Genomic DNA, 27,353 nt, shown 5'->3' with positions numbered 1-27,353 from the left:
CCTGCACCTAACCATGTATTTTCAGTAAAAATTGTTATGTCCAGAATATGAGATTAGCAAATGAATTTTGTGATTTTTTAAGGGTCATTTCAATACTTTTTCTTTCTTTCTACTTTTCCCTTCTTCCTTTTCTTCCTCTGACTCTACTTTCTTTCTTTTAAAAAGTTTTATCCAGTATTTCAATGTCTGCTCTGTACAAGACATTATACTCTAGTCTAAGGAGAATATTAAAGTATAAGAGATAGTGTCCTGGGCCTCAAGTAATTTTTATTTTGGTAAAAGAAAAAAATGTATAACTGATTGATAGGTAAATAGAAGCAGAGAGAGCTAGAGATAGTTATGAGTGTGTGTGTGTGTTTGTGTGTGTAACAAAGAGCAGTGTCCTGAGAAACTGTGGTTATAACAGCATATTTATTTCATGAAAAGATAAAAGCAAATTGCCTTTAAGTGAGGTTAAATGATTAATAGTTTGAGAAAATTGAGAAATAAATGGACATTAAGGAATTGTCAAAGAAGCTCTTATGCCTTTATTTACAATATAATAGATTTCATTCTACATGGAAGAAGTACGTTGATCATTTCTTGTGTCCCGGCCCTAAAACTAAGCCTTCGCTCCTCTTTATTTTGACAAACGTTGGCCAGGACCAATCTCTGGTGCTTAGAAACAGGTTTCAATAGAAATCAGATTTATCTTTGGCCCCCTCTCCTACCACAAGCCCAGCACTCTTAAGTGACCACCTGATAGCTTTTTGACACATATGAAAGAATATAAGCAAATTTACATAATGCATAGATGCCACTGGTTGAGAATTAAACTGAAATGATTTTAAGATCTTCTAGTGAAGAGCAACAGCAAGTGAATTCTTGCAACACAAGTTTGATGTAAATGGCTTTTTCTCTCTTCCATTATGATTAACTTAATAGCTGTTTTATGGACAGATTACCTTTTATTTTTCTTCAAAGAAACACTGCTGTGGAATAATGTACTATAAATGGTACTTACCCTCGAAGTGAAATATCTGCTAGTTCAGTAGTTTGCTGGGACAATACTTAATAATGTATCATAAACCCACCCACATAGCAGAAGTGGTTGTTGCTTAATTTTTTTATCAAGCACAGAATTCATGGTTACTTAGCTGACTCTTTGAAAGTTATTTTTAAATGCAGTTTTATAGAAGTCTTCTGAAAATTCATTTCTATTATCAACAAAAATAATATCTAATCACTAAACATTGTAAAGTATAATTAATATATACTATTATGCTGCTAAGAGTAATCCATATCAATAATATATGCAGTATACCAGGTGATAGATTATATTTGTCAAGAATGAAAGAAAACCTGTTATTCTGCTGTAGGATATAAAGTACTTTCCTTGTGAATGTCTATGAAAAGATTTCAAATCTGATATATGTATGATTCCTTTTTAAAAATGACAGAATAACTTGATAACTGTTTTGAAAGATATATACAGCCTTTATTCTGTTATTTAGAATGGAGAATGCTTTATTCATTTTAACTTGGAATTTTTAACTTGGGTGGTGGTGTCATACTGTAAAGCAAAGATTGCTCAGGATTATATAGCTGATCTCTCGACATAGGCAGACCGTTCATTGAGAAAAAAGGGTAGGGGGGAGTAGCATTTCAACATTATGCAAGCAATGAATTTGAAGTTCAGGTTTTCTTTTATTTTTAAGGGTTTCAGGACTATACACATTCCCACTGAGCATCCTTACAGTCCCTCCAAGTGTAGATTTTATTCGTCTAGGCTTCCTGTCTATGTGTTATTTATACTTCTGTGCTCCTCAAATTTATTAAGATTTACTTGTCTTTTCCATGTATCTTGAAAGGACTACTTTCTGTTCACGAAATCTTTCAAAGATTCCAGGCTCTGGCATTATCTGTCTTTTCCCCAAAGCACTGACTATTTAGAGCCCCAGATTGTGTTTGCAGGGCAGAGGTCCTGTTGCCTCCCTCAAGATGAAAACATGACTGAGTTATGTGCAGAGACCCGAAGACAAAATCTGGCCCTGAAGTTGCTTGAGATTATTCACGGGAGAACTTTCCAGCTTTTTTTTGTTCTTGCCTAGAGCCATTGAATGCCTCTTAAATCACTGACAGAAAATTTAGGTCAACACATTGCTTGAGGTCATTTAAATTTAAAATCTGTTGCCATTTTCCTGCTTGTAGCTATTGGGAGAGAAGAGCATTGTGCCTACAGTTAGGGAATTGGCGCCAAGAATCTGGCATCGGGAACTTGAACTCAGTCAAATTTATTTATGCTCTGCTGAAGGAAGTCCGTCAAGAAGGTTAATGAGTTTAAACTGGCATTCTGTCTTTTGACTCAAGGCTGAATTGAGAACTACATACAGTGATAAGGATGAGCCTCTTTGCCAAATTTTATACCACTTGTTATAGTTGAGGACTTGAGTCTGTTTTTTTGTAAGCATAGATGGCATTATTCTAGCTCCATCAAAATGATCTGTAGGCAAGACCTAGATTCTGTGATTTAACAAGCCAAGTGTCAGGAGCAGAATGCCCAGTGTTTTGAGGTCTCCTTGGCCAGCACAGAGCAGATACAAATATGGTCCCTGGATTCAACCAAAATTTGCAATTAGATGAGTTCTGCTCTGTGCCTCTTGACAGATGTCATTCTATTTACTTTCATTGCAGTTGGCCCTGAAGATAGACAAAAAGGATACAGTTTTATTTTTATTTCTTAAAATATGCTGGGTTATAGCAGCAAATATATCTAGCATTAGATTTTGGCTTCTCTATACTGTTCTCCAATAAAAGGAACCAGGGCTTGCTGGAGAATAGTTGATCCAGTGATGATGCAAAGAAAGTATACAGTGAGTCCGAAATCTCTCCTACCACCAAGGAAGCCAGGAAGTGTTTCAAAATTGGCAATGGCGTGATGAAAGACCACAGAAACCAACTTGAAGAGCTGCCTGTGACCGAAACTTGGACAATCTGAGTAACAAAATAGAATGGTAATAACGAATTATAACCCATAGCATTAAATAACTATCCATGAGTCCATCTGATATAACTAAATAATTGAACAAACAGTAACTTGGACAAAAGGAACAGCTCTTTCCTAAAGTAGAATTCTAATTTATAAACAAAGGAAGTAAAAAATTACAGTTTGGCAACCCACAGTAGTAATTGTTACTGGTTAGAATCAGCAATAGATACCAAAATTACTATGCAAAATTATATTAGAAAACAAGATATTTGTGTGTCTTAAAGTATTCTCCCCACCGCAATATACTTATTAATTAACGGTATGGTAAGGGTTAAACCTGATAATGTATGTAAAGGATGCAGCTAGTACTCAGTTCACAGTAAAACCTGAGGAAGCCATTAGGACCATCAATTTTGTAATTGGGCAGTCATTACAAATCTATCACAGCTAAGGATTTTTTTTTGTTTTGCATTTTAGAAGGAATTATGAGCTGTACAATCACATCATAAAGATTTACAATGTCTATTTCCTCAGTTGATCCTCACCTATTATTGTGCGTCTCAATTCAGAAAGTGTTAAGAACTATTAGTTGTATCTATTTTTTAATTGTGATCCAAAAATAATCTAAGGTAGATTTAGAAAGACATGCTTATGTACACATCTGTCCTTTATCATTAACATAATGTTGTAATTCAGGAGGTATTATTTTCATTATTACTTTTAAAAATGTATGTACATAATCTGGACTATCTACAATAATTCACCATCCCAAGTTTTTAAAAATTAAGCTGGAATTGTACTCTACATATTCTTTTCCCCCCACTGAAAGTAAACATCTAATATTATTTTTATATATGAATTTAGTAACAAATTTTAGAGAAAAATAAGCAATTGATTATCACTGTTGATGCACACTTTGAAATTGTTAACAGCATCTAATTCTTCTATTTTTAACTTATTAAGTTGGAAACTCAGTTCAGTGATTCAGGGGTTATATAACTTATTCTCCAAAAATGTCTTTCTTTTTTTTTGGTTAATTTTGGTTATTTATTTCTAATCAAATTGTGGTCAAAGAATATAGTTAATGCTATTTTCTTGTAATTCATTGAGACTTGGCTTACAGCCTAGAATTTGGTCAATTTCCATATATGTTACATGACTGAATAAGCATTCTCTAATTTCTGGCAGTGTTCTATCTATGGCTACTCAGTCAAACTTATTTATGTTAATTAAATTTTTGTATCCTTATAAATATTAGGCTTACTTGAGCTAACAATTTTAGATAGGTATTTTTTTAAAATCTCCCATTATTATTAATTTGTCTACTTCTGCATATAATTCTTATAACATTGGCTTTATTTATCTTAAGCCTATATCTGATATGAAGGAATTTAGAATTGCTGAGTCTTATTTGTTAATTGTCCCTCTTATCATTATAAAGTGACCCTCTATCTCTTTTATTGCTTTTTTGTTTTTAAGCCTCTATTTTGATATTAACATATCTATGTATTTGATTGTTATTCTCTTGGTAAATATATTTCATCCTTTTATTTTTCAACCTTAATGTACTTTTTAAGGCATGTCACTTGAAATAACATGATATGTTTTTTAATTCAATATGGCAATCTGTCTTTTAACTGGTGTGTTTGATCTATTTGTATTTACTGCAATTAACAATTTAGAAATATTTCTATGATAGTGTTTTTAACTTTGTATTGGCCCTCTTTTTCTGTAGTTATATTCATTTCACACCTACTTTTATTGTTTATATTTCTTTATTTCTGTCTACCATTTTGTCCCTTCTAACTCTACTCCTTTTCTTTTAATAATTAACATTAAAAATATAACATGCATTTTAAAATCAGCTGAAGTTTGGTCAGCATTTCTACTCCACTCCTAAATTATACTGAACAATTTAAACTCTGATCATTTCCTTCAAAACTTTGCACTATCTTATTTTTTTACTCCCAAGTTAGATGGTGTTATTTTTGTTGTGCTATACAACCAATATTTGTTTAGATTTCCTACATGTTTACCTGTTTATTCACCATTCTATCTTGCATCACAGAGATTTTTAATGGAATAATATACCTTCTCCCTGAAGCATATTTTTGAAAGTTTAATCAGTGAGGGCCTGTTCATGCTAGTTTCTACTTTACATTCTTCAAATATATTTATTTTGTACTCATTTTTAAGTGAGGAAGCCAGGCACACAATTCTAAGTCAGTAGGTATTTTCACTTAGCATCTGAAGGTAACACTGTCACCTGGCTTCCGTAGCTACTGGTAGGATGGCAATCTGATTGCAGTTCCTTTATAGGTGGTATTAGTTTCCTAGGGCAGCCATTACAAACTGGCAGAAATTGGGTGGCTTAAAATAATGAAATATATTCTCTCACAGTTCTAGAAGCTGGAAGTCCAAGGTCAAAGTGTCGGTAGGACCACACTCCTGAAGCATCTAAAGAAGGATCTGTCTCATGCCTCTCTCCTAGCTCCTGGGAGTTGCCTGCATTCCTTGGCATTTCTTGACTTATACAGGCATCACTCTTCTGCTCCACATCATATGGCCCTCTGCCTTCTGTGTGTTTCTCTGTCCATCACTTCTTGACATTTATAAAGACACCAGTGAAAATTAATTTAAAGCCCACCCAACTCCAGTATGACCTCATCTTAACTAATTATGTTCTCAAAGATCCTATTTCCAAATGAGGTCACTATCTGAGGTTCCTAGAAAAACATGAATTGTGGAGAAACACTATTCAACCTAGCAGTGTTATAAATTTGTCCATGACTATTTTAAAACCCTCTGTTTTTCTTGTATTGTCTGTGGCTTTGTTCTGATATATATTTTTATGTGTAGATTTCCTTATATTCCTGTTCACCACTCTAATTTTATTCATTCCTTTGTTTAATAAACATGCACTGAGAACTTGCCAGGTGTCAGGCACTAAACAAAACCAGGTCTATGCTCTGCTTAGCACACATCTTGGTATACCACTTGGCTCACATTTGTTAAAATACCAGCAAATAGAAAACTAAACATGAATGGTGGTGATAAGTGCTATGAAGAAAAATAAAGCAATGTGAAGAAGATTGGCCCTCTATAATATTTTATAGAAGGTGGCCAAAAGAGGCTAATCTCATAATTGATCAGCAACCAGTGGAAGTGAGGGAGTTCTTAGGTGGATACCTGGGTAAATGGACACAGGTGTGCATTCCTGAGGTGGGACCTGCTTAAAGAGCAAAGAGGAAATTGGCTGAAGATAAAGTCAGAAAGATGGGGTTAGAAGTTGGGGTGGTGAAAAGTTTCAGGAAGGGGAAGATCATGAAAGATCTTGTGGACCAATGTTAAGTCTTTTTATTTTATATGGAATGATATTGGAAGCTGCTGGTGTGTTTCAGTCTGAGTCATGTGATATGACTTTAACTTCCGTTTTTGTCAATTTTGTCAATTTCTTGTCTCATTTTTGTGATCTCACTGTGTTTTTGAAGGATTTTTCTTTTTTACTTTATGTGTTTGTGGATGTAGTGCTTTCAGTGTATATGAACCATTCAGAAATAAAAAATCCACATATGTTTATCCAATTGCACACCACTTTTGTCTGTGCTGTATATATATATATATATGATCAAAAATTGAAAATAGATGTTTTTAACATTTGAAGTGTAATGACTTATTATACTTTTGGCCATAGGAACTAGTTATACCATCCCTGTGATATACTGATTTTTGTGACCCTCACTGTGCTGTTGACCTTTTCATGCCTTAAGAGTTGACTCAAATGTGGAAAGATGTATTGGAGAATACTAAGCGATTGTTTCTTTTTCCTATTTAGTTCCATTTGTATTTTCACTTGCTCACTTAATCAAATTATGCAATGCTAGAATTTAAACAGCTTCTCTTAAAAGTGAACTGGAAATTTTGACAGATATCTGGCACCTGATTGAGGGCCCATCAGGATGTCTTAATCAGTTGCACTTATCTCTTTTAACTTTGAAAATTTGGTGATGCCTTCTAAGAAGTTGAGCAGTTTCTATTGCCTTTAAATGTGCTGTCTGGTCAATGACAGACTGTCTTGACCAAGTAAACTCTCTACATTTCACACTGCTTTACAATGTAATCTTCTTGAACACATTTTAAAAGATGATTAGGAATCCACATGTAATTTGAAGTTTAATTAAATGTTCTACTACCAATGTAAATAATTTGAAGTGACAATATGGATGAACCATTTACATTCTTTCATAGCTAAAATATAATTAACCTGGTTGGGCAATAATTGTGTCAAAACTGCCTTCTCTGCTTGCAGACTAGAAAGTTTCTTTTCTGTTTTGCCTCTAAGATACATCCTGAGGCATAAAATGGTAGTTCGTATATTAAAAAGTGGGTGAGGAGGCCTTAGAGTTGAAGAAACAGCATTTAATTCAGAGTTGGCTTTATATTTACTCCAATTTTATGTGTGTGTGTATGTGAAATAAATGTTTTTTAAGTGTCTAAAAATGGATAGTTTATTTCTACTTTATGAGAGGAAGACAGTAGTTTTCAGTGAGGAAAAAATTTTACAAGAAATTCTTCAGGTAACTTTATAGCTGTAATTTTTCAGACATAGTTGGTACATCAATCTTACTATTAGATAGCATGTGAATCATAGCATTGTCCTAGAAATCATAAAAGTGGTTTAAAAGGTCACTATTCTATTAAGTCCACTGTGTTCTAAGCTATTTGAGAGATGCCCTAAGACACCTGTGAAGTGGCACAGCAGAAATGGGTAAAATATGAGTGATGGAGTCGTATCTTGCTGACCTTGTTGAGAAAGACTAATTTCTGCAAATAAAATGGAGAAGTAAAATTGTAGTTTTGCTCAGGTCAAGACATAATCTATCAAGGGAAAAAATTTAAACACTGTCAAGTCCAAAAAAACAGGAAGTTATCTCCCGTGTTTCTGAGACACTGGACTGTCCTTCTGCATGCTGCAGCCCCCAGGCCAGGGATTAGTAAGGATTGATTTGGGAGTATTTACTAAATTGAGATGAAAGGATGACCCGCAAGCTAATGCCAGTTATTTAACAGATCCTAGGCAAAGGTTTCTTGGTCCACTAGTCTATTGCTTTTAGACCTCGCCTTCAGTTTCCTCTATATATTTAAAGTCTGCTATTTTGTAATATTAAAAGATAAACTGAGGCATATTAAAAACTTCAAGAGTTTATTTGAGGAAAATCAATTCACACTGGGCAGTCCCTCATCTAGCAGATGGAAAAGAGCTCTGAGGAGTTGTACAATAAGAAAGACTTTTATAGGCAGAAGTAAGCAGGACAAGGAAGTTGATGCTAGGCAAAAAAAGCATATTGGTTATTACAAAATTGCTTTCTTTTAGAGGATGGTTGGGGTCTATCAGGAACATTTCCTAACTAGTACTAGTCAGGCAATTCCTGATGGACTGGTTTAAGACTCCATTTCTGGGAGAATTCAAATCATAATTATGTCTTGGTTGGGTGACAGGGGACTTAGCATTAAGTGACTCCACTTGGGGGCCTGCTGTCTTGTTTTTAACAGGATACCTTTAAAATATTAACAGTTGTTTTTCCTGGGACTCATTTAATACTGCTGATTATTTTTTTGAGTTCTATAGTTCTTTGGTAAGTTTTCCAGAGAAATCCATTTATTTCTGGTAATGGTGCAAGCCCACAAACTACACTTATTTCTTTGTCTTTTTATAAATCTTCCCAGTCAGTCTTTGCTTGGTTTTAGTTATTTCAACATCCCTTCATCATTTCAGAAAGTGTCAAGAACCTTTTGAGAGAATGTAGGAACAGCTGATTATCAAGGCTTGGATTGTCCAATAGAGTAGCAACTAGGCATATGTGGCTATTTGAATTTATCTGTAAGTTAGTCAAAATTATAGTAAAGTAAAAATTCATTTCCTCAGTCACAGTAGCCACATTTCAAGTGCTCAGTAGCCCATGCGGCTAGTGCATGTCATAACCACATTACGGAGGGTCGTTTCCAACATCGCAGAACATTCTGCTGGAAAGCATTGGTTCAAATCAAAGATACCAAACAACCCTTTGCCTAAAACTGATGAGCGTTGTAAAGCCTTCTTTAAGCCATTATATGTTATTCAAAGTTTAAAAAAGTTACTGATGAACCAGAAGGAGAAAAAAAATCTATTTTAATTCAACATTCTCCTCCACTGTTTATCTGAACAAAGAATGGTCAAAAAAGCAATCAGGAAAAGCAAAGGAAAAGAGGAACCTATCAGTATGAGTCTTATTCTGAAGAGGATTCCACCTCTATTCCTCTTCATAACTGTGTCATCTACTAAAAATTTGTTAAATTTAAACATTTTGAGTTGTTGTTAGCCTCTAACACTGTTGGGCTGTTCTCTTTGGTCACAAATGAGTCCGAAGCTGTTCACTGAAGAAATTTATGTGAAAACACCTACTTTAAAGTAATAGCAGGTGTTTCATTAATCTTTGTTATCTGTTCTTTTGTTCTTATCTCCTGGCATTGATCCAAAGCTAATGTAATTAAATGATCATCCTGAAATAAATGAGCTTCTAAGCAATTTTAAGCTTTTTATTAAAATTAAGTGTGCTGAAAGTATACAAATCAGACATGTACAGCTCAATTAAATATTACCAAGTAAACTTACCTGTGTAACTCCTACTGTTTTAAGCCCTCAAAGCCCCCTATGGGACCCCCTCCCCCAAATTATCTCTTCCTTTCTCCTCAAAAGCAGATGCTCTCCTGATTTTTGAAATGGGATCATATAAAACCAGTTTTTATTCCAGGCTTCTTTGGCTCAACATTTTGTTCCTCAGAATCATATTGTTGCATGTAGTTGTACAGTTGACCATTGAACAATGCAGGGGTTATGGGTGCCAACCCCCTGCATAGTGGAAAATCCATGAATGATTTTTGGTTCCCCAAAAACTGAACTGCTAATAACTTGCTGTTGATTTTTGTGAGAAATACCCTCACTGGTCTGAACTCAGTAAGTGGACACAAAGAGAATAGCAGAGCGAGGCTTTAATGATGGTCTTGCAAGATTGGGTGTCTGGTGAGCAGGTGCACTCAGGGAGGTTACACCAAGCAATTTATTCCTTAGCACGTGAGTTCCTCATTGGCTGAGTACTACAGGGTTCCTTCTTTCCTGATGTCACCTAAGCATGTCATATACATATTTGGCTTTCTTTACATTTGTTGTTATTTTATTGGCTGGCTAAAAACTTTTTCCACAGATACGCACAGCCCATTCCTTCTCAGTTTCCTTCCCCCTCCCAGCCTGAGAAACTTCCTGGCATGCACTTCACCACATGGGCTTTTTGTCAATATCTCATTGTTTAACCCCCTGTTGGGAATATATCACATTTAGGTTTTATCTTTTTTCTAAAAATTTTGTAGTAGTAAATGATAAAATAGACTATCTACATATGCTTTATGCATGTGTGCCATACCTTTTTCTTAAAAATTTTTTTAAGTTTCTAGGCTATGTGGTTTACCTACAAATTTTTGCAAATTGTTTCAAACATCCAAAATTTTATCCAACATATTTATTGAAAAAAAATCCAGGTATAAATGGATCTCCACAGTTCAAACCTATGTTAGTTAAGGGTCAACTTTATTTCTTTTATTTCTATTGCAGTTTAGTATCCTCCTGTATGAATACTCCAGTGTATTACTGATAGACATCTGAGTCCTGGGATTGTTATGAACATTCTTGTATATTTCATTTCTCTGATACACAGTTGCAGGTGTTACTATCGGTTATACTCAGGACACTTTTTGGATTTTAAAATACAGTGCCTTGAAGCAAAATGTATGATTCAGCTGTCCCTTCTTTACAAACTCAGTGTGTAGAGATCTTGGTGTTCTTGTTTTTGTTTTCTTAGAAAGGTATAGTGCATTTTTAGGAGCAACTGTTTAAAAGTCTGCCACAACAGAGCTGAAAATTTTACATCTTAATAAATACACTCACCAGTGGCTCTGAAAAGCAACCACATAGACTCTGCTTCTTTCTGCCTCCAGTATCCCACACCCTGGCTGTAATTAGACTATTGTCACAATGTCCAAAGAATGCCAGTCACTGGGGCAGAACCAAGGATCTCATTATATACTTAATGCTCAGAGAGGTACTAGCTCTTGGGACGGCCTAGAAAAATGACCTCAGTATTTGTGTGTGTTACATGCATCTTTAATAAAGCCCTGATTTTTCCAATGGGAAGGAAAGGAAATTGGTCAGGACCATAGGTAAGAAAGGGGAATTATCATATTTCTGTTTCATGATCAACTTCCCTAATAAATTATTATTTTTTTTTAACCTTGCAGCAAAAGGTCTGGGTAAATGTTACAATCTTCCTTGTGAGTTGAGTAAGGGAGAAAGAAGAAAAGATTAAAGATCAGGGAGAGGTTTTTTGTTCTCACTGTTGGCATATTTAGCCCTAACAGTTTGATAAGATTAATTAGAAAATGAAGAGTTGAGTGGATTAAGGGAAAAAGAGGTCTTGCTTTCTCAGCATGGTCTCAAAACTTAGCTCAAAAATAATCATTAGCAAGTATAAAGGGCAACACCTAGGCAGCTAGCTTCACAACCTTTTGACGTTCTGAGGCTCCTTTCAAGCAACTGGCAAGGAAAGCCATTAATAGGGAGTTTCTGGGAAGGCTTCAGACCAAAGCAAGTAGATTACATGCAAATTTTACATTTCTTCTGAGAAACAGATTACATTTTGGGCATTCACATGAAAAAGACCTGAGTTGTACTTGAACACTTTATTCATAAAGCAAACATTTAAAATACATGTACCCTTCCTATAACATTATTACAAATAGCACAAATATTTCCTCAAACTTTTTTATTGGGTTTTGAAGTTTGCTTTAGATAAAGGGAAACACATTTTTGAAAATCATACTCTATTGTACTGGATAAAGCTAAAGGAAATAGAAATATATAAGCTGTAAAAGCTCAAGCTAGATAAAACCCTGATACCATTTCTATTGGTTTGTCTAAAACAAGATTTCAGGAGCTTGAAAGGTCTTGGGTCAAACAGTAGCTGTGAGAGGGTTTTTCAACATAAGATTGTCTTCACCATTGTAAACTTTGTATTAGATTTCTTTTTGTACAAAATGCAGCTTTATTACGTAAGAGAATATAGGGGGAAGTAGTAAAGGAGAAAGGTGACATTTTTCTTTCCCTGCTTGGATCTTACAGTCTTTAAACAGACTAGTTTAACATACAAACTAGTTTAAAATGGCTCCTTCTCTGGAATTGACTTTTCTTGGTTCTTCCTGTCCTCTCCGGAGGCAGAGGGCCTCCTCTTAAGCTGATTCCTTCCATCCTTCATGCCTGCCTTTCTTTCAGAAGATATAGAGCAATAAACAGAGCTGACTCATGTTTTCACTTAGCTGTATGGCTTCAGTGTCTGAAGTTCTGTTTTTTTATGGAATAATATCAATATCTAGTATGTATCACATATCAAGAGATTACTATAAGTAGGCATAGTGCAAAATGCATTATCAAATATTCCTTTCAACTACTTTAGGTGGTAGTTAGCTGAGTGGATAGATTTTGGAAGTGAGGCATAGAAATGGGTCACACAGGTAATATTGTTAGAGCCAGAATTCAAACACAGGCAGAGACCAAGTTGTTTATTACAACACTGTATTGCCTCCCTAGAAAAGGACTCTCCATTTCCTTCAGATTTGACTCATGTCTTCACAGTCTAGGGAAGGACAGAGTTTCCCTCAGCCCTCTTAGGGTCCCTGGCTGGGTCTAAAACTTAAGCTGACAAAGGTAGATTAACAGGAGAAAACCAGTTTATTTAAGATGAATTTACATGCTGCAGGAGACTACATAAGGAAGTGAAGACCCAAAGAAACAGATCTGAGTGTTTTTATGGTAGGTTTGATGGAGAGTGAGAAATAATGTACAAATACGGTAGGTCAGTGATCAAATGAATTAAGTGTAGTGAACTGGGGGAAATTCAGCAAGGCCTATTGTTAGATTTTTCTAGGCATCTCTTTCTTTATCTTTGGTTCCTTTGCCCAGGACATAGAGAAGCACCTCTTATGAGGGGGTTTTATGACCTGTTTCTGGGGAGAAGGATATGGGAAAGATCAGAGTAAACTTCTTGTTTCTGACATATTTTCCAGACTCCTTCAGCATACAATATTCCATATGTCAAGGTGCCATATTTTGGGGTAGTGTGTCCTGAACCCTATCAAGATGTATAAACCCTGAAAATTATTTCTTAGATTTTTCAAAAGGGTATAAGAATATCATGGAAAACTCTTACTTCTGTCATTGCCATTTGACTCCTTTTACAGGTCAGTTCTTAAATCACAAAAGAATTTCTTTCATGTTTTAGGGACTATGTCATTTGATTATCTGCTTACCTAAAATAGAAATGCTGAAATTGTAACACATTTTGTCTTACTTAACAGTAAATATATTATGGGGAACAGACATACCTCCAAAGGATAGACAGTAACTACATGAAAAGATGCTGAACATCCTTGGCCATCAAGGAAATGCAAAGCAAAACTACCACTTCATACACATTGGCATGGTTATAATGAAAAATAAATTAACAAGTGTTGACAAAGATGTAGAGAAACCAGAATGCTGATTCATTACTGGTGAGACTGTAAAATGGTGCAGTCACTCTGGAAAACAGTCTGACAGTTCCTTTAAAGGTTAACAGAGTTATCATATGATATAGCAGTTCCACTCCTAGGTATATGTCCCAGGGAAATGAAACAAATGGGCACCCACAAATGCACAGAAATGTTCATAGCAGCACTCTTTAGAGCAAAAATGTAGAAACAACACAAATATTCATCAACCAGTGAATAAATAAACGAAGGTGATATATCCATACATTGGAATATTGTTCAGCCATAGGAAGGAATGAAGTACTGATAATTGATACAATGTGGATGGCTCTTGAAAACATGCTGACTGAACGAAGCTAGTCACAAAAGACTATGTGGTGTATATTTCCTTAATTTATATAGATTATTCAGAATATTTGTAGAGACAGAAAGCGTATCACTGGTTGCCTACATTTGAGTGAGGAGTGAGATTAGGATTGAATGCCAGTGAGAACCGGGTTTCTTTTGTGGTGATGAAATTTTTTTATGTTCTAAACATAGGATGTTGTAATGGCTGTGCAACACTATGACTATACTAAAATTCATTCATTGTATGCTTTAAATGGGTAAATTTTTTGGTATGTAAATTATACATGTTAATAAAGATGTTCAAAAAAAAGTCACAGGGAAAATAGATCTTAAGATTGTTTAAGTTAGATACTGACTAGAACTATCCAGAAGAAAATAGTTTTACATATTTTTGATAAGTTATTGTCATTCCATATAAACATGCTTACATTCTCAGTTTTGTTTTTCATCTATTCTAACAAAGCCCAGGTTTAGTACTTAGTTCTTGGAAGGAAAAAAAAACAGAAGGTCAAAAGATTGATTTTATAAATCTTTGATTGTTCCCTAAAATTCCCCTCTTCTACACTTGTAATAAATTTCCTCACTTAGTGGAAATGGATGTTCCTCCACATTCAAATCCCATTGTGGAAACCCTTCTGCCTTCTCACTATATCCTGCTTAAAGCAGAAAGATGTAACGGAGAGAGTCAGCACGTGAGTCACACAAACTTAGATTCAATGGTGGTCTCTGTTTCCTATAAGCTTTGTGACTCATGGCAAACTAGTTAATTTTTCTAAGCATGTTTCTTCCCACTACCTCCAGATTCTAGTCCAATTAGAGGTGACATCTGTCAAGCTCCTGGCATTTGGGAAGTTCTTGATAGACACTTTTTTACTACCGTGTAAAAAAGGACATCCATTTCACAATCCTGCCTTGACTGGTCTGGCTGTCTCAGTGACCAGCTTGTCAGTCTTCCTGCTCCTGGTGAATAATGCTGAGTGAAAGGGGGAATGCACAAGAGATGCAGAAAAGCCTCTTTTCTCCTCTACCCAAGATAATCCAGCTCTCATTCTTCAAGAGGAATGGCTTTGGGTCATTTTAAATTGAGGTTAGTATTGCCCAAGGCTTAACTAGTTTGCATGACCTGGAAAAGGCACTGAGTAGAGAGGCGGAAAGCTGCTAACACCTGTTTATCTGAAAATGATAACAACAAAATCCTCACCAACCAAAGATTCTACAAATCATCTCACTTCTAATCCACAAAACATTCTAATTAAGCAAGCTTTGTTTCCCCTCTAGGCAAACAAATCCCCAAATTAGGACTGGAACACAAGTAATCTGAACACGTATGAAGATGAGAAATTCACATGTTCCAAGGTCATCTTCAGAGACTGAGTGATGCTTTGATGTCATCACTTGACAAAACTTGATTTGAATTTAAACTTCTGTGTACTAGAAATGTTTTGAGTTGAATAAATTATACCCAAAATAAACTTTAATTGGGGGGGAATATCCTAATTTACTTAATTTGCAAATGTTGATTTGGTTAATTTATATCCTTAATTATGATCAAGTTCAAAGACAAAATTTAAAGGCATAAATTGCAGCAGAGAAATGTGATCATTTCCGGTAACTATACTGAAAATAAATTAATAGAACAAATGGTAGGTAGCTATTTTTATTTGCTTTTGTTATATGGTTCCTTTCTATTTGGTGCATAGAAATATTTAAATACGTAGCTGTTATAGAGGAAAAGGCCATTGAAGTAAACTGGGAGTTCCAAGTCTTGTGGCTTCTCATTGGCTGGGCTGTTGTAGGGGCAGTGGAAACCTTCCTTCCTCCTGCTGGGTGGTAAAGTGGTAGCTCAGTAGTTAGGAACCGGCCAGGTCCTCTTTCCCTTGCAGTGGGGTCTGAAATTGACAAGGAGTAGCGGAACTTGAACGCTCCCCCTGCCTGCTGGCTTACCTACATCATGTCAGTGGGGTTTCTCTATTAACTTTCTACAACTAAATTACCTGTGAAGGAAGAGGATTTTTGTTTGCTTGTTTTTTGCAAAGCAAAACTACCAATTCATATACATTTGCAGGTTATAATGAAAAAAAAATTAACAAGTATTGACAAAGATTTAGAGAAACCAGAATGCTGATTTGTTACAGGAGGGAATATAAAATGGTACAGTTGCTCTGGAAAACAGTCTGACAGTTCCTTTAAAGGTTAACAGAGTTATATGATGTAGCAATTCCATTCCTAGGTATATGTCCCAAGGAAATGAAGCATTTATTGGAAACGTCTCCTTTATTTACCTGATCTCAGTAGTGACTTTTGTCAGTTCCTGGTCTGCTGTGCCAATGGAGGGACAGCCAGGCAGGTAAATTAAAAATCCCTTCTTTTTGTCATAATATTGTTAAGGTGCTTTTTTTCAGTTTTTTATTTCTTTCTTTCAGGATTAGTTTTTAAGCAGTGCTTCTCAAATTTTTATTTGAACTTTAATCACCTGGAGATCTTATTAAAATGCAGATTCTGATTCAGCAAGTCTGGGGTGGGGCCTCAGATTCTGCATTTCTAACAGGCTTTCAAAGACCACATTTTAATTAGCAAGAGTTTAAAGCATATTCAGTTTCCCTGAACATAGAACAAACATCATGTAGTAGGGAAACGAGGAGGACTAGAATGGGGGCATGTTGGTATCTTTCCTGGGTAATCCCAGTTACAGATAGAAGGGAAATAACCCTGGTAGTACCAAATTTCAGAGTAAATTTCCTCAAGGATTTTTTTTCTCCATTACCTGAAAAATTTGTGCAAGAAATTTGAAAGTTTTGGCATAATGCTTTGTGCATGATTACTAGTTTCAAACTTCCTTTAAAGTGGAATAAGGATTTAGACAATTTATGAATTAATCTGAGTACCTAATTCTAGATATTAAAGATTTTTTTAAGTATTTATTTTCGATTATCTTGCCCCCACAAAATCTAGTAATCATCCCTTTTTATACACTTAACCTTTATAGGTTTTTTCAAAACATTCAGTGTTTTTGTAGAAATAACCTTTTTTCATCCTGTTAATAATATGTCTGTCTATATACATATCACAAAAATTAGTACTAAGTATATAAGCTGGTTTATGAACAAGCACAGTTGACACGATGAAGATATATTCATGATGAATATATATTCAGAATAGTTTTCAGAGTAATAATCTTTTGTTCTTTGCAATCATGTTCCATATATACACATATACATATTTATATCTCTCTTTATATATCTATATACCTCCATCTATGCTTTTATCTGTACCCATACAGGCGTACGTCATTTTATTGGGCTTGCTTTAACGTGTTTTGTAGATACTGGTTGGGTTTTTTTTCTTTTTTTCACAAGTTTAAGGTTTGTGGCAATCCTACACCAAGCAAGTCTGTTGGCACCATTTTTCCAACAGCATTTGCTCACTTTTTGTCTCTATGTCACATTTTGGTAATTCTCACAGTATTTCAAACTTTTTCTTTTTTATTGTATTTATTATGGTGATCTGATATAGTGATTATAACTCACCAAAAGCTCAGGTGATAAATAGCATTTTTAACAATAAAAAGTATTTTTAATTGCTACATATACATTGGGTTGTTCTTAGACATAATGCTATTGCACACTTAATATGCTACAGTATAGTATCAGTGTAACTTATATATGCACTGGGAAGCCAAAAAATTCATTTCACTCTATTGAAATATTTGTTTTATTGCAATGGTCTGGGACTGAACTGGCTATATCTCTAAAGTATGCCTGTAAATAACAGCAAGAGTACAACTAACATTAATGTGTTTGGGAACAAGCACATCATAAATGTAACATGGGCATAATAAAGAGTAACTCACTAATGGCAATCCTCAAGCTTCCCTTGTGTATTTAAAAGTATGCTTTCCAAAAGGATTGGAAAGCATGGATTCATGTTTAAGTGGTACTCAGGTAAGAGAGTCACTATTTGAAAACAAAGAGATGAGAGAGAATGGGGAGACCATTTTAAATGGGGTGTTCAGGAAAAGCCTCTCTGAGTTTGTGATACATAAACTGAAGCCTAAATAAGTAGGATCACCTAGTTATTCAAAGTCCTGGGGAAAGAGTGGGGTAAAAGCAAGGGACACTGCTACATTCAAAGCTCAGAGATGAAAATGAGTTTGGCAGATATAAGGACATAAAGGTGTACCCCAAGTACACCTTTAGTCAGTGAGCTAATGATGGATTTGAGATTGGCATAAGGAAGAACCAAATTAGTTAGGGCTTTATAGGACGTTGTAAGTATTTGGGATTTTATCCTAAGAACAATGTGAGCCTTGAGAGGGTTTTAAACAAAGGAATGATATGATCTGATTAAGGCGTTCTGTTTTTTTTTTAATCGTTGTAGCTACTATTTGGAAATTAAGTAGTGGATCATTTTTTGAAAACTAGTTGTTAATAGTCAAGAAATTAAAGAACTCTGTTTTGTTATGTACACTATACATGTCTTTTCCAGAGCTGATAGCATTTAATATTACTTATATATATATGATATGTAATTCTCACTTTATAAATATATCTTTGAATTGAAAAAGATGTTGCTATTTTGGCCTAATATTTATTAAAAGTGCAAAAGATTTGTTGGAGAAACGTACCTATTGGATTAGCATTCCCAGGCATTACTTTGCTCAGTATACCTGAAGAAAAGCTATATATAAAAAACACACCTCACCTTTTTGTTCTTTGTTCTGGGTTTTTATATGGTTGGCTGATTTTGCAGAAATATACTTGCTGAACCAGGTGCTCAATCATTAATCTAGTTCACATTTGTCAAATCAGGCACTCAAAATTTAATTGAATCTAATAGCTGTGTTTTTAGAGTAAAGGCAGGAGTTGTAAACAAAGTATTACAAAATTGACAAGTAATTGTGTGAATCAAACCTAGTGTAAGACCATAGGGAGAGACTTGTGGAAAAATTGGAGAACATACATTATACCTAATGAACTCAAATTCAAAATTTCTGAGAATCTTGAGATAATCAAACAAAACTTTGGTTGACCCACAAACCACAGATTTGGGGGCCGTTGTCCAAAGACATTTAAAGCTTTAAAGGGACAAAACTTTGACAGAACTGACAGCAGAGGTAGGGAGGTATGTGATTCTAGAGATTTCAACAATGTGATTTCTGTTTCTTAAAATAGATGAGGGTGTTTTTCGCTGATGACCAACAAGTGTAAAAAGGTGAGTATCATTTTGGTACAGACATACATGAGATAGGAAATATATCCTATTGATAGGCAATGGTTGTGTTTACCCTCATAAAACCAGGCAGATATCTGACAATGTTTTATAGCCCTTATTTATGCTGCTATAGTATTTAACATGTGAACAAGGTGATTATTTGGGACATGGAATATTATTTTATGAATGTTAATGCATGGAGAAAGCTCGAGGCCTTTCTACCACATTAACTCAAATACACAATTTTTAATGTGGCTCATGCTTCCAATATTATTAAATTGAACCTTTAAGATAAAATAAATTGAGGACTGAGTTATAGCAGATCATCTTTTCCTGTGGAATGTTGAGGGATAAATATATAGATTCCTAAATAGGTCCAGTTTAGTTCCTGTTCATTCCAGAAGGAAGGTGAGGTTCACAAACTTTTGCAGTAGAATTATTGAAGAATATTAATAATGTAAGAAGCCAGAATTCTGAATAAAACAGCTAATTAGAAAACAAAATAATTTGTGGGTAACTGCTGGTTTCATTTCTTGATGCCCAAGAGATGATCCCTTCTGCTTTTGTGATAGACAGCAAATAAGTAACAGGCAGATTAAGTTATTTGTAAATGACTGAATTTTGCCACATACGAGATTGGTTCAAATGTCTACAGTTTTTATACATACTGAATCATACAAAGGCAATTATGGTTTACAATGTTGTGTATTCTATTCTATTCTAATTCCTTGATAATTAGTTACCTGCCTCTGGGATCTAAATCAACTCCTGGTTATGGAGAGTTGTCATTAACTAGAACATCTCAGTTCTTTTTCTAGGTAAATACTTTGGTATTTTTATGTACAGTATTTAGTGAGTTATTGGGCTTGTTATTTGTGATAACGCTCCCCTAGTATCACTTTGGATACAATACATGCTCTTTACTGACATAAATTTATACTGTGATGGAAAAATACCATGAAGAAACATGCTAGTTAACATCTCATGTGAATAGTATTTGTAGTATGAATATCTGTGAAGCTAAATTTCCAACCAAAGGAGTAAATTTTGGTTTCAAGGTGCATAAAAACAAATGGAAATTTTAAAAAGGCTGGTTAAGATCTGAAATATACATATATATGAAATATAATAGCATATTACATACCAATTATACTATTAATATTTAATATTAGCATGTTTATTATTTTAAATATTTCCTTAAAATGAATCAGTTCTTGACTACAGAGCATTCATGAGAAGATGAGATAAACAAGCTCCAACCAGAAGCCTGTCTGTCTAGAGATGAGTTGACAATATGAAGTGGTGAGAGGCTGACATTCTTTTGTAAGACTGTGAAATCTGATAATTCAGTTTCTCTGCCATAGTAGGTTGTTGCACATAATTATCCCCAGACCTCATTAGACCAAAGAGAAAGGACAGACACACATATCTGTGTGCTTAGTTAATGTGCCATCACAGCACGGAAAAGCATACTTTGCAAGCTGAGATTATATTAAGTTTCTTTTTCTTTTTTAATGCTTTTCTACTATTAGAATTCTGAAAAGTATAGTTGAAAAGTCATACATGATCTCACTTGGATTAGTCTACCTTCACCAGAGATTCATATCGGCTTCTATCTTACCAAATACTCCAAAATAAGTCTTAGGACATCAGCAGACATTTAAACACATTTTGATATTAATGATCAGTAATGTAACAGGAGAAGGGCTGATGGGCAAGCACTGATTAAATTTGGTCATTTCATACATCCAAGAATCATGCACTGCCCAAAAGAAGCAAGCCCTAAGGAGGCATTTGCATGTTTCACCTGGCTTCAACCATTATGAATTTGGGTTTTTCACTTGTAGTCTATATATATACACATGGGAAAAGGTAGGATGCCATGAGTTGTAATAAATGATGATGTAGTAAAACAAGATTATCATAGCAAATACTGTTTATATACTTCACTATCATCAAATGAAGTAAGGTTCTATACATCAATGCTGGACCAATCGGTGAACTGGAAGTCAGAACCTATTTTCTAATGTTTTACCTGAAACATTAGAAGATCCCTTCTGTTATTTCTTTTATTGTCTAATGCCAGTAGTTGTATAACTCATTTGTTCTGTGTGGAACCCTTTTGGGGAGTTTATGTGCTCTTAATGGGAATTTTTTTCCTAAGACTGATAGAATGTTTTGTCCTTCTCACCTGGGATTTTTGCTATAATCAATGCAGAAATGAGTAAGACAGTCCATGTTTATAGAGTTGCTGGCCTATTAAAAGTGGGAGTGAGGAGGTAGAGGGTAAAAGTAAAATCGTGCATTGCAATATAACAAGTGCTGTTGGTGATGAAGATACCAGTAAGTTATTCCTGAAATACAGGATGAGTTTTCAGGGGTGGGGGGAAAGAACATAAACAAAAGGAAGCCTAATATTTGAGTGCCTACCAGGATGTGCTGCTGTGGATACCAATCATAGAATGCCATGTCTTCAGAGTTCTTTCACTTGGGGAGTTATACAATGAATGTAAGAATGGGACTTCCATACATTCCTGAAATTTCTTTAGTTTTGCCTTTTTCATTTGAAGGAAAAAACTATTCAGGGACATGGATCTCTTGAGAATAGGCAGTAACTTTTGAATAATTCATTTAACATTTATAATTCATTTAATGTTAATTAAAAATAAACATCACATACTAAAGTCAGCCTTAATTGTACATTATTTTTATTCAGTCTGCATTAGACAATGCAGAGATTTTACTACAACAAAGAGCATAACACTTAACAGTTTTCAGTTAGAGTCCTTCAGTGAAAGCTTTGGAATAAAGTAACTGTAATTTCAAAGTGATCAAGCCATTTCTATGCATTAGTATTAACCAGAACTATCACACATGTAAAGAAAGGACAGTCATCTTCTCCGATATAAAAGAAGCAAACTGAAAACATGGCAAGTTAATAGTATGAATAACAATAAAGCAGAGAGTAGGATACAACAGCATCAACTTTGTAAAGAGAGTGTATTACCCATTTAAGATGCAATAACTTTGCAAGGGGAAAATAATTCAAAGTCTCAGCTTCCTCCTTGTATTAAATGGCATATTTTCCTCTGTCTAGATACTGGTTTTTCCTCTCCAGAGTAAGACCACTGGTGATTTGGGTGTTTATGCCTCTGCTAATTACTGCTTGGTCTATGATACACCTTTTTGTGTCCACATCCTTAATGCTTAAAAATAAATGTAGTAGCAACTCTAAAGGAAATGTTGAGAAGCCCCTCCTTCCAACTGATTTTTAAACATCCATTGGGACTAAATGGCTTTATTACTTGGAAAAAATAATGTGAATAACAAACTGAGCAGAGAATTCAGACCACAAGAATATCTCTACCTTCCTGGGCCTCAATTCTGGTAAGATGGTGATAGACAAATAGACTTTAAAATAAGAAAACTAAAAGACATAAATGTTGCTGAGACTAAGATTTTCAACTACTGATTCTAGTTAGTCAGATGGGTACCATCTGTGCAAGGAAGCTAGTAACCAGGAAACTGAGAGCTTTACTACAAGAAGCCACTACCATTTATGCAAAGCCCAATGCTGTGTATAATTCTTCCAGATCAACTGACTTTTCAGAAGGATGTTTAGAGAATTACTCAGATTCAGAGGTTAAAGACTACTGAGAAATAGCAAGGTACATACTGAATCTTCTCAGAGCCAACTTAAGTAACCTGATTGATCATAGAACCGTCCCAGCAAAATCATCATGCCTGAGGGTCAGGCCAGAATATTTCTGGTCTGTCAAGGATGGGACAAATGAAACATCATCATCACACCACATGCATTCCTTGCAGGTAGCATACCTTTAGAAGAAAACCTTGTTGAGACTTATACTATTAGTTTTAACATTTCAAAGTAATTACAAAACACTAAAACAATGCTTAACCTAATACAGGACTCCACTGCCTAAATATAGGATTCTAAATTTTAAATGGCTTACAAAAAATATCTTATAATTTTGACGTCTTCTTTCTTGTACAACCAAAAACCTTAAACTATCTTGTGTATTACCATTTTAACTAATCATATTTAAATCTTCAAGGGTTTGATTCAAGTGGTATCATTTTACTCAGTATTTTAAAAATGTAGTTAACATATTGTAGACACTTTTAATACTGCTGCATATTCTTTGTAATCTTACTTGGTATAATCTAATCTTGTTCAGTTTTTTTTGTGTATTTACAGTGAATTAAAGTGAACAGACCCACCATTCCCTCCTCCCATCCCCCAATTAAAAATAAAAAGGAAAACAAAGAGAAAGACAAAAAAAAATCATATTATGTTCTAGGAAGGAAACCCTAACCACTTAATTGTGGGGATGTAGAAGTCAGCCTTTTGCACCTATTCTTCAGGCTACAGAAAAACTTTCTGGGACTACTGCCAAACATTTCCTAAAACCTTTCAAGAAGCTCCAGTAGATTTCTGAATTTGTTCCTTTAAAATCAGGATACTCTGCCTTTGCTCAGGAGGCAGCATGGCAATCTGATCTGCGGTCAGTTGAAGAACCTGCATGATCAAAGCTGCCTTTTCTTGATCCTGTGGAGTTACTTGGCTCTGCCCAGGACTAAAACTGCTAGGCTGGCCTCCACCTTGCTTGCCTGCCCCTTGCATGCCCACTCCTTGTATACCTGCCCCCTGCAGGCCTGCTCCTTGTATACCTGCCCCCTGCAGGCCTGCTCCTTGTATGCCTGCCCCCTGCATGCCTGCTCCTTGTATGCCTGCTCCCTGCATGCCTGCCCCTTGTAAGCCTGCTCCTTGTATGCCTGCCCCCTGCATGCCTGCTCCTTGTATGCCTGCCCCCTGCATGCCTGCTCCTTGTATGCCTGCCCCCTGCATGCCTGCTCCTTGTATGCCTGCCCCCTGCATGCCAGCTCCAGGATTTCCCACCCCTGAAATGCTTGGGACCTGTCTGGGTCCTTGAGGACCACCTGCCCCCATACTAAGGGGACCAGGACCCTGGATTCCACCAGTCATAGGGCCTCTCGAACTGGGGCCAGGGCCCCTTATCTCCATTCCTCGTCCATCCATGCCTCTTGCCTCCATCCCTCTGGTTTCCATTGCACAGGTTTCCATTCCTCTTCTCTCCATGACTCGTGTCTCTAAGACTTCAGTTTCCATGGCTCGAGTCTCCATCCCCCGAGAATCTCTACTACCTCTGCCATCCATAGGAAGACCCCTTTGATCTATCATGGGTCCTCTGGGTTCTCCAATAAGCAGTCTGGGATCTCCTAATGGCCCTCCCCTCATCTCATGTGAGGAAGGTCCACGGCTATCGTGACCAGAGGCATGATGCATGGGGGGACCCTGATGAGGTGGGCCAAGATAGCCTCTAGGTTCTACTTCTCCAGTGACTGAAAGCAAAGTCCCTCCACGTGGGTCATTTGGAGCATCTCCTAACAGTCCTCGAGGAGGCAGGCCACCAGCAGTCATGGGTCCACGAGGTATAGGAGCTCTCGGATCTGACATCTGCACCTGGCCCCGCTCTAAAGGCACTGGACCAACCCCTGGCATTCCAACTTGGGGTGGCATTGCTCCACCAGGAGCTAAGGAACCAGGACCAGGTCCAGGAACTGCAGCTGGCATTGGCCCGGGGGCTGGAATTCCACCCTGAATAGGGGTCTGCATCAGAGGAGGAATGTCTTTCACAGGTCTTCTGGCCAAATGCTGAGGCTGAGGGGCTGGAGGATTCTGTTGGTTCAACAGAACATTAGGTCCTGAGCAGAGCCCAGGGCCAGAGCAAGGGCCAGAGCCAGACTGAGATTTGCCTGGGATCAGTGGTGTGACATGCACCTTGCGATGCAAAATTTTCAGAGCAATCTCAGGATCCATTATTCTCATCACTACTTGCGCCTGCAACAGCGCATATGCCAGTTGTGGATTTTGAAGTAACATGTTTCTCGCTTCCTGGTGACTGTTTTGTACACAAAGTTTCATCTGCTTCATCAGTTCAAACATCTGCTCCGGGGGCAGACTAGCAACTGCTCTGGTAATCGATTCAGGCGCATCTTCCGGATCGATGGGGTCCCCATAGGGCGAGTCAATGATGGGCGCTGCAGGCCCTAGGCTCTTTAACTCCTCTTTGTTCTTTTCACTAGCTGCATTGTCCACCCGCAGCGCTCTCCCGCTGAACTCCCGCCCGTTAAGGTTCCGCATGGCACTAAGCGCGGTCTCCTGGTCTTGGTACTCACAGAAGCCGTAACCCTTGGGTTTTCCCGTTTCTCTATCGTACACCAGCCGGAAACTAACAACAGAACCAACCTCCGAGAAAATGTCCTTTAACTGCTCCTCAGTTGCCTCATACGGAATGTTCCCCACGAACACGGAACGCAGTGATCGATCCATTGCCGGGTCTCTCACCGCCAAACTCGACATGATTCCGTTTGAGCACACGGCAAAAAGCGGATTCCTCCAAGAGTCGACCTCTTGCGACCCACACTTCCGCCGAGCAACGGAAGTGGCTTTCAGATCCGGGCAGAAACCTCACAAGTCGGCTTGAATCGTTCCGCTTCCCCGCCGGCACGTCTCCTCTCTGACCTTTCTGCCCGGGTCCTTCGACGTTCTTTTAGCTACGTATTACCGAGATACGTGGCTCCTTTCTCGTCTGTTAATCTAGAGCTTTTTCAGGGCGCGTCACCACCCACTCCAGGAAAAGCTTGACGCGGGTTCACCACAGTAAAGATGGCCGCCTAGACTTCACCACAGCAACCGGGAGACACTGCCTCTCTTGACGTCAACCGCGGTTCGCTTCCGTTCGCTCGGCGGGAATCCGCCAACCGAGAGCTGGTGAAGGCGACGTTTTCGTCGTTCTGATACAGCTGTGTTCATAAAGCAGTTTCTCAGTATTGTGTGTTTAAGGTCACATTTTAGACTGTGAGGGAAAGTGACCTCGTTTCAAGGCAAATTTGGGATTTTCTCCTTAATATAGAAAAGTAATAGTTGCGTTTTAGAATAACAATTTTGGAAAATAACTGCCAGAGATAAAAGAACTCGTGTTCAGCTCCAGCCCCGCCCCCACCCGGTGCCGCCGAGAACCGCCGGCGATAGGTGGTTCTCCCAGTTTGTGCGCGCAGGCAGCAGCGAAGCTATTCATAATAGTACTTTTTCCCCCTTTATTGTATTAACAAATATTAAAATTAGTAACTAATAATAACGCGCATTTTATGGCTGCAGAGTATGAATTAAATTTATTCAATGATTCTTATATTGTAGGTTTTTACTTTGGTTCTGATTAATGACTTCACCTCTACTCCCAAGGGAAAAGCACAATGTAGTTCCTATTTTACTACTAGCTTTGTCGGCAGAAGTTGAAACATGTGGAATGTGGGTTTGCTTCCCCCACTTAACAGGTGATATCGCTGAAGCCTGGAGCGCGCCAGGTGGTTTCTTAGGCAGCCAGTATGAGCAAAAGCCTGAATTCTCACCCAGGTTGGGGTGTCACAGCTCCAGCCCTGCGCTACCCCATAGGATCGCCGCGAGCCGCTTGTAGCCGAGGAGTGAGTCCTTCACATATGGCTAGTGTGACAGAAATTCTACTTTCGATTTTATTTTATTTATTTAAACATGAAAACATAATCAGTTAGGCTATTTGAAAACTCTTTAGTTGGGTATGGGATTAATCTGCTTTGGCAGTGATAAATTTTACTAAACCTTGATAAAAACCAAGTGCTTCCAGTTAGAATTCAGCATTTGAATTGAGATGTGCTCTTCCGTGTAAAATACATGCAGGATTTTGAAAACTAAGTATTAAAATAGTAAAAAAAACTCATTTTATATTGTTTATATGTTGAAACGATATTTGTAATATATTAGATCAAACAAAATATATTTTTAACATTAATATCATACATTTCATTTCGCTTTTTTTAATGTGGTAGGTTGGAAAAATTAAGATTACACATATGGATTGCCTTGTATATGGACTGCACTGCTCCAGAGCCTAAGTCCTAAAACTCCTAAGCAGAGAATCATTTTATTCTACATAGGCCTTGTGAGGGGATTATGCAACTCCTCATTTGCATTTTGAAGGGATTTTGCAACTTTTTCTCATCAAAAGTTGTCTTATGTGTCTTGGGTATTACAATCTGATGAAAGATCTGAAATGATTATGAGGGTTTAGCTACAAATAAGGCAAAGCATCCATTTACCTTTAAGTGTTTTAATATTTCTTTAAAATATGCTTGG

The 27,353-nt window shown here is 36.7% G+C and overlaps 2 protein-coding genes across 3 annotated transcripts in view; one reads left to right on the top strand and one right to left on the bottom strand.

Moving 5' to 3' along the window:
* The window catches only part of PRKG1 (protein kinase cGMP-dependent 1), a 1,271,722-nt gene that overhangs the window by 663,624 nt on the left and 580,745 nt on the right, over nt 1-27,353 (top strand). The gene's annotated exons all lie outside the window — the stretch shown is intronic.
* CSTF2T (cleavage stimulation factor subunit 2 tau variant) lies at nt 21,824-25,827 on the bottom strand. The gene has a single exon (XM_037002639.2). It carries the CDS (start codon nt 25,542-25,544, stop codon nt 23,574-23,576), a length of 1,971 nt encoding a protein of 656 aa, XP_036858534.1. The 5' UTR covers nt 25,545-25,827; the 3' UTR covers nt 21,824-23,573.

This window comes from Manis javanica, chromosome 7 (assembly GCF_040802235.1).
Source record: "Manis javanica isolate MJ-LG chromosome 7, MJ_LKY, whole genome shotgun sequence".
Classification (NCBI taxonomy): Eukaryota; Metazoa; Chordata; class Mammalia; order Pholidota; family Manidae; genus Manis; species Manis javanica.
Note: the sequence above shows the minus strand (reverse complement) of the source record. Positions and strands in the feature narration are given on the sequence as shown.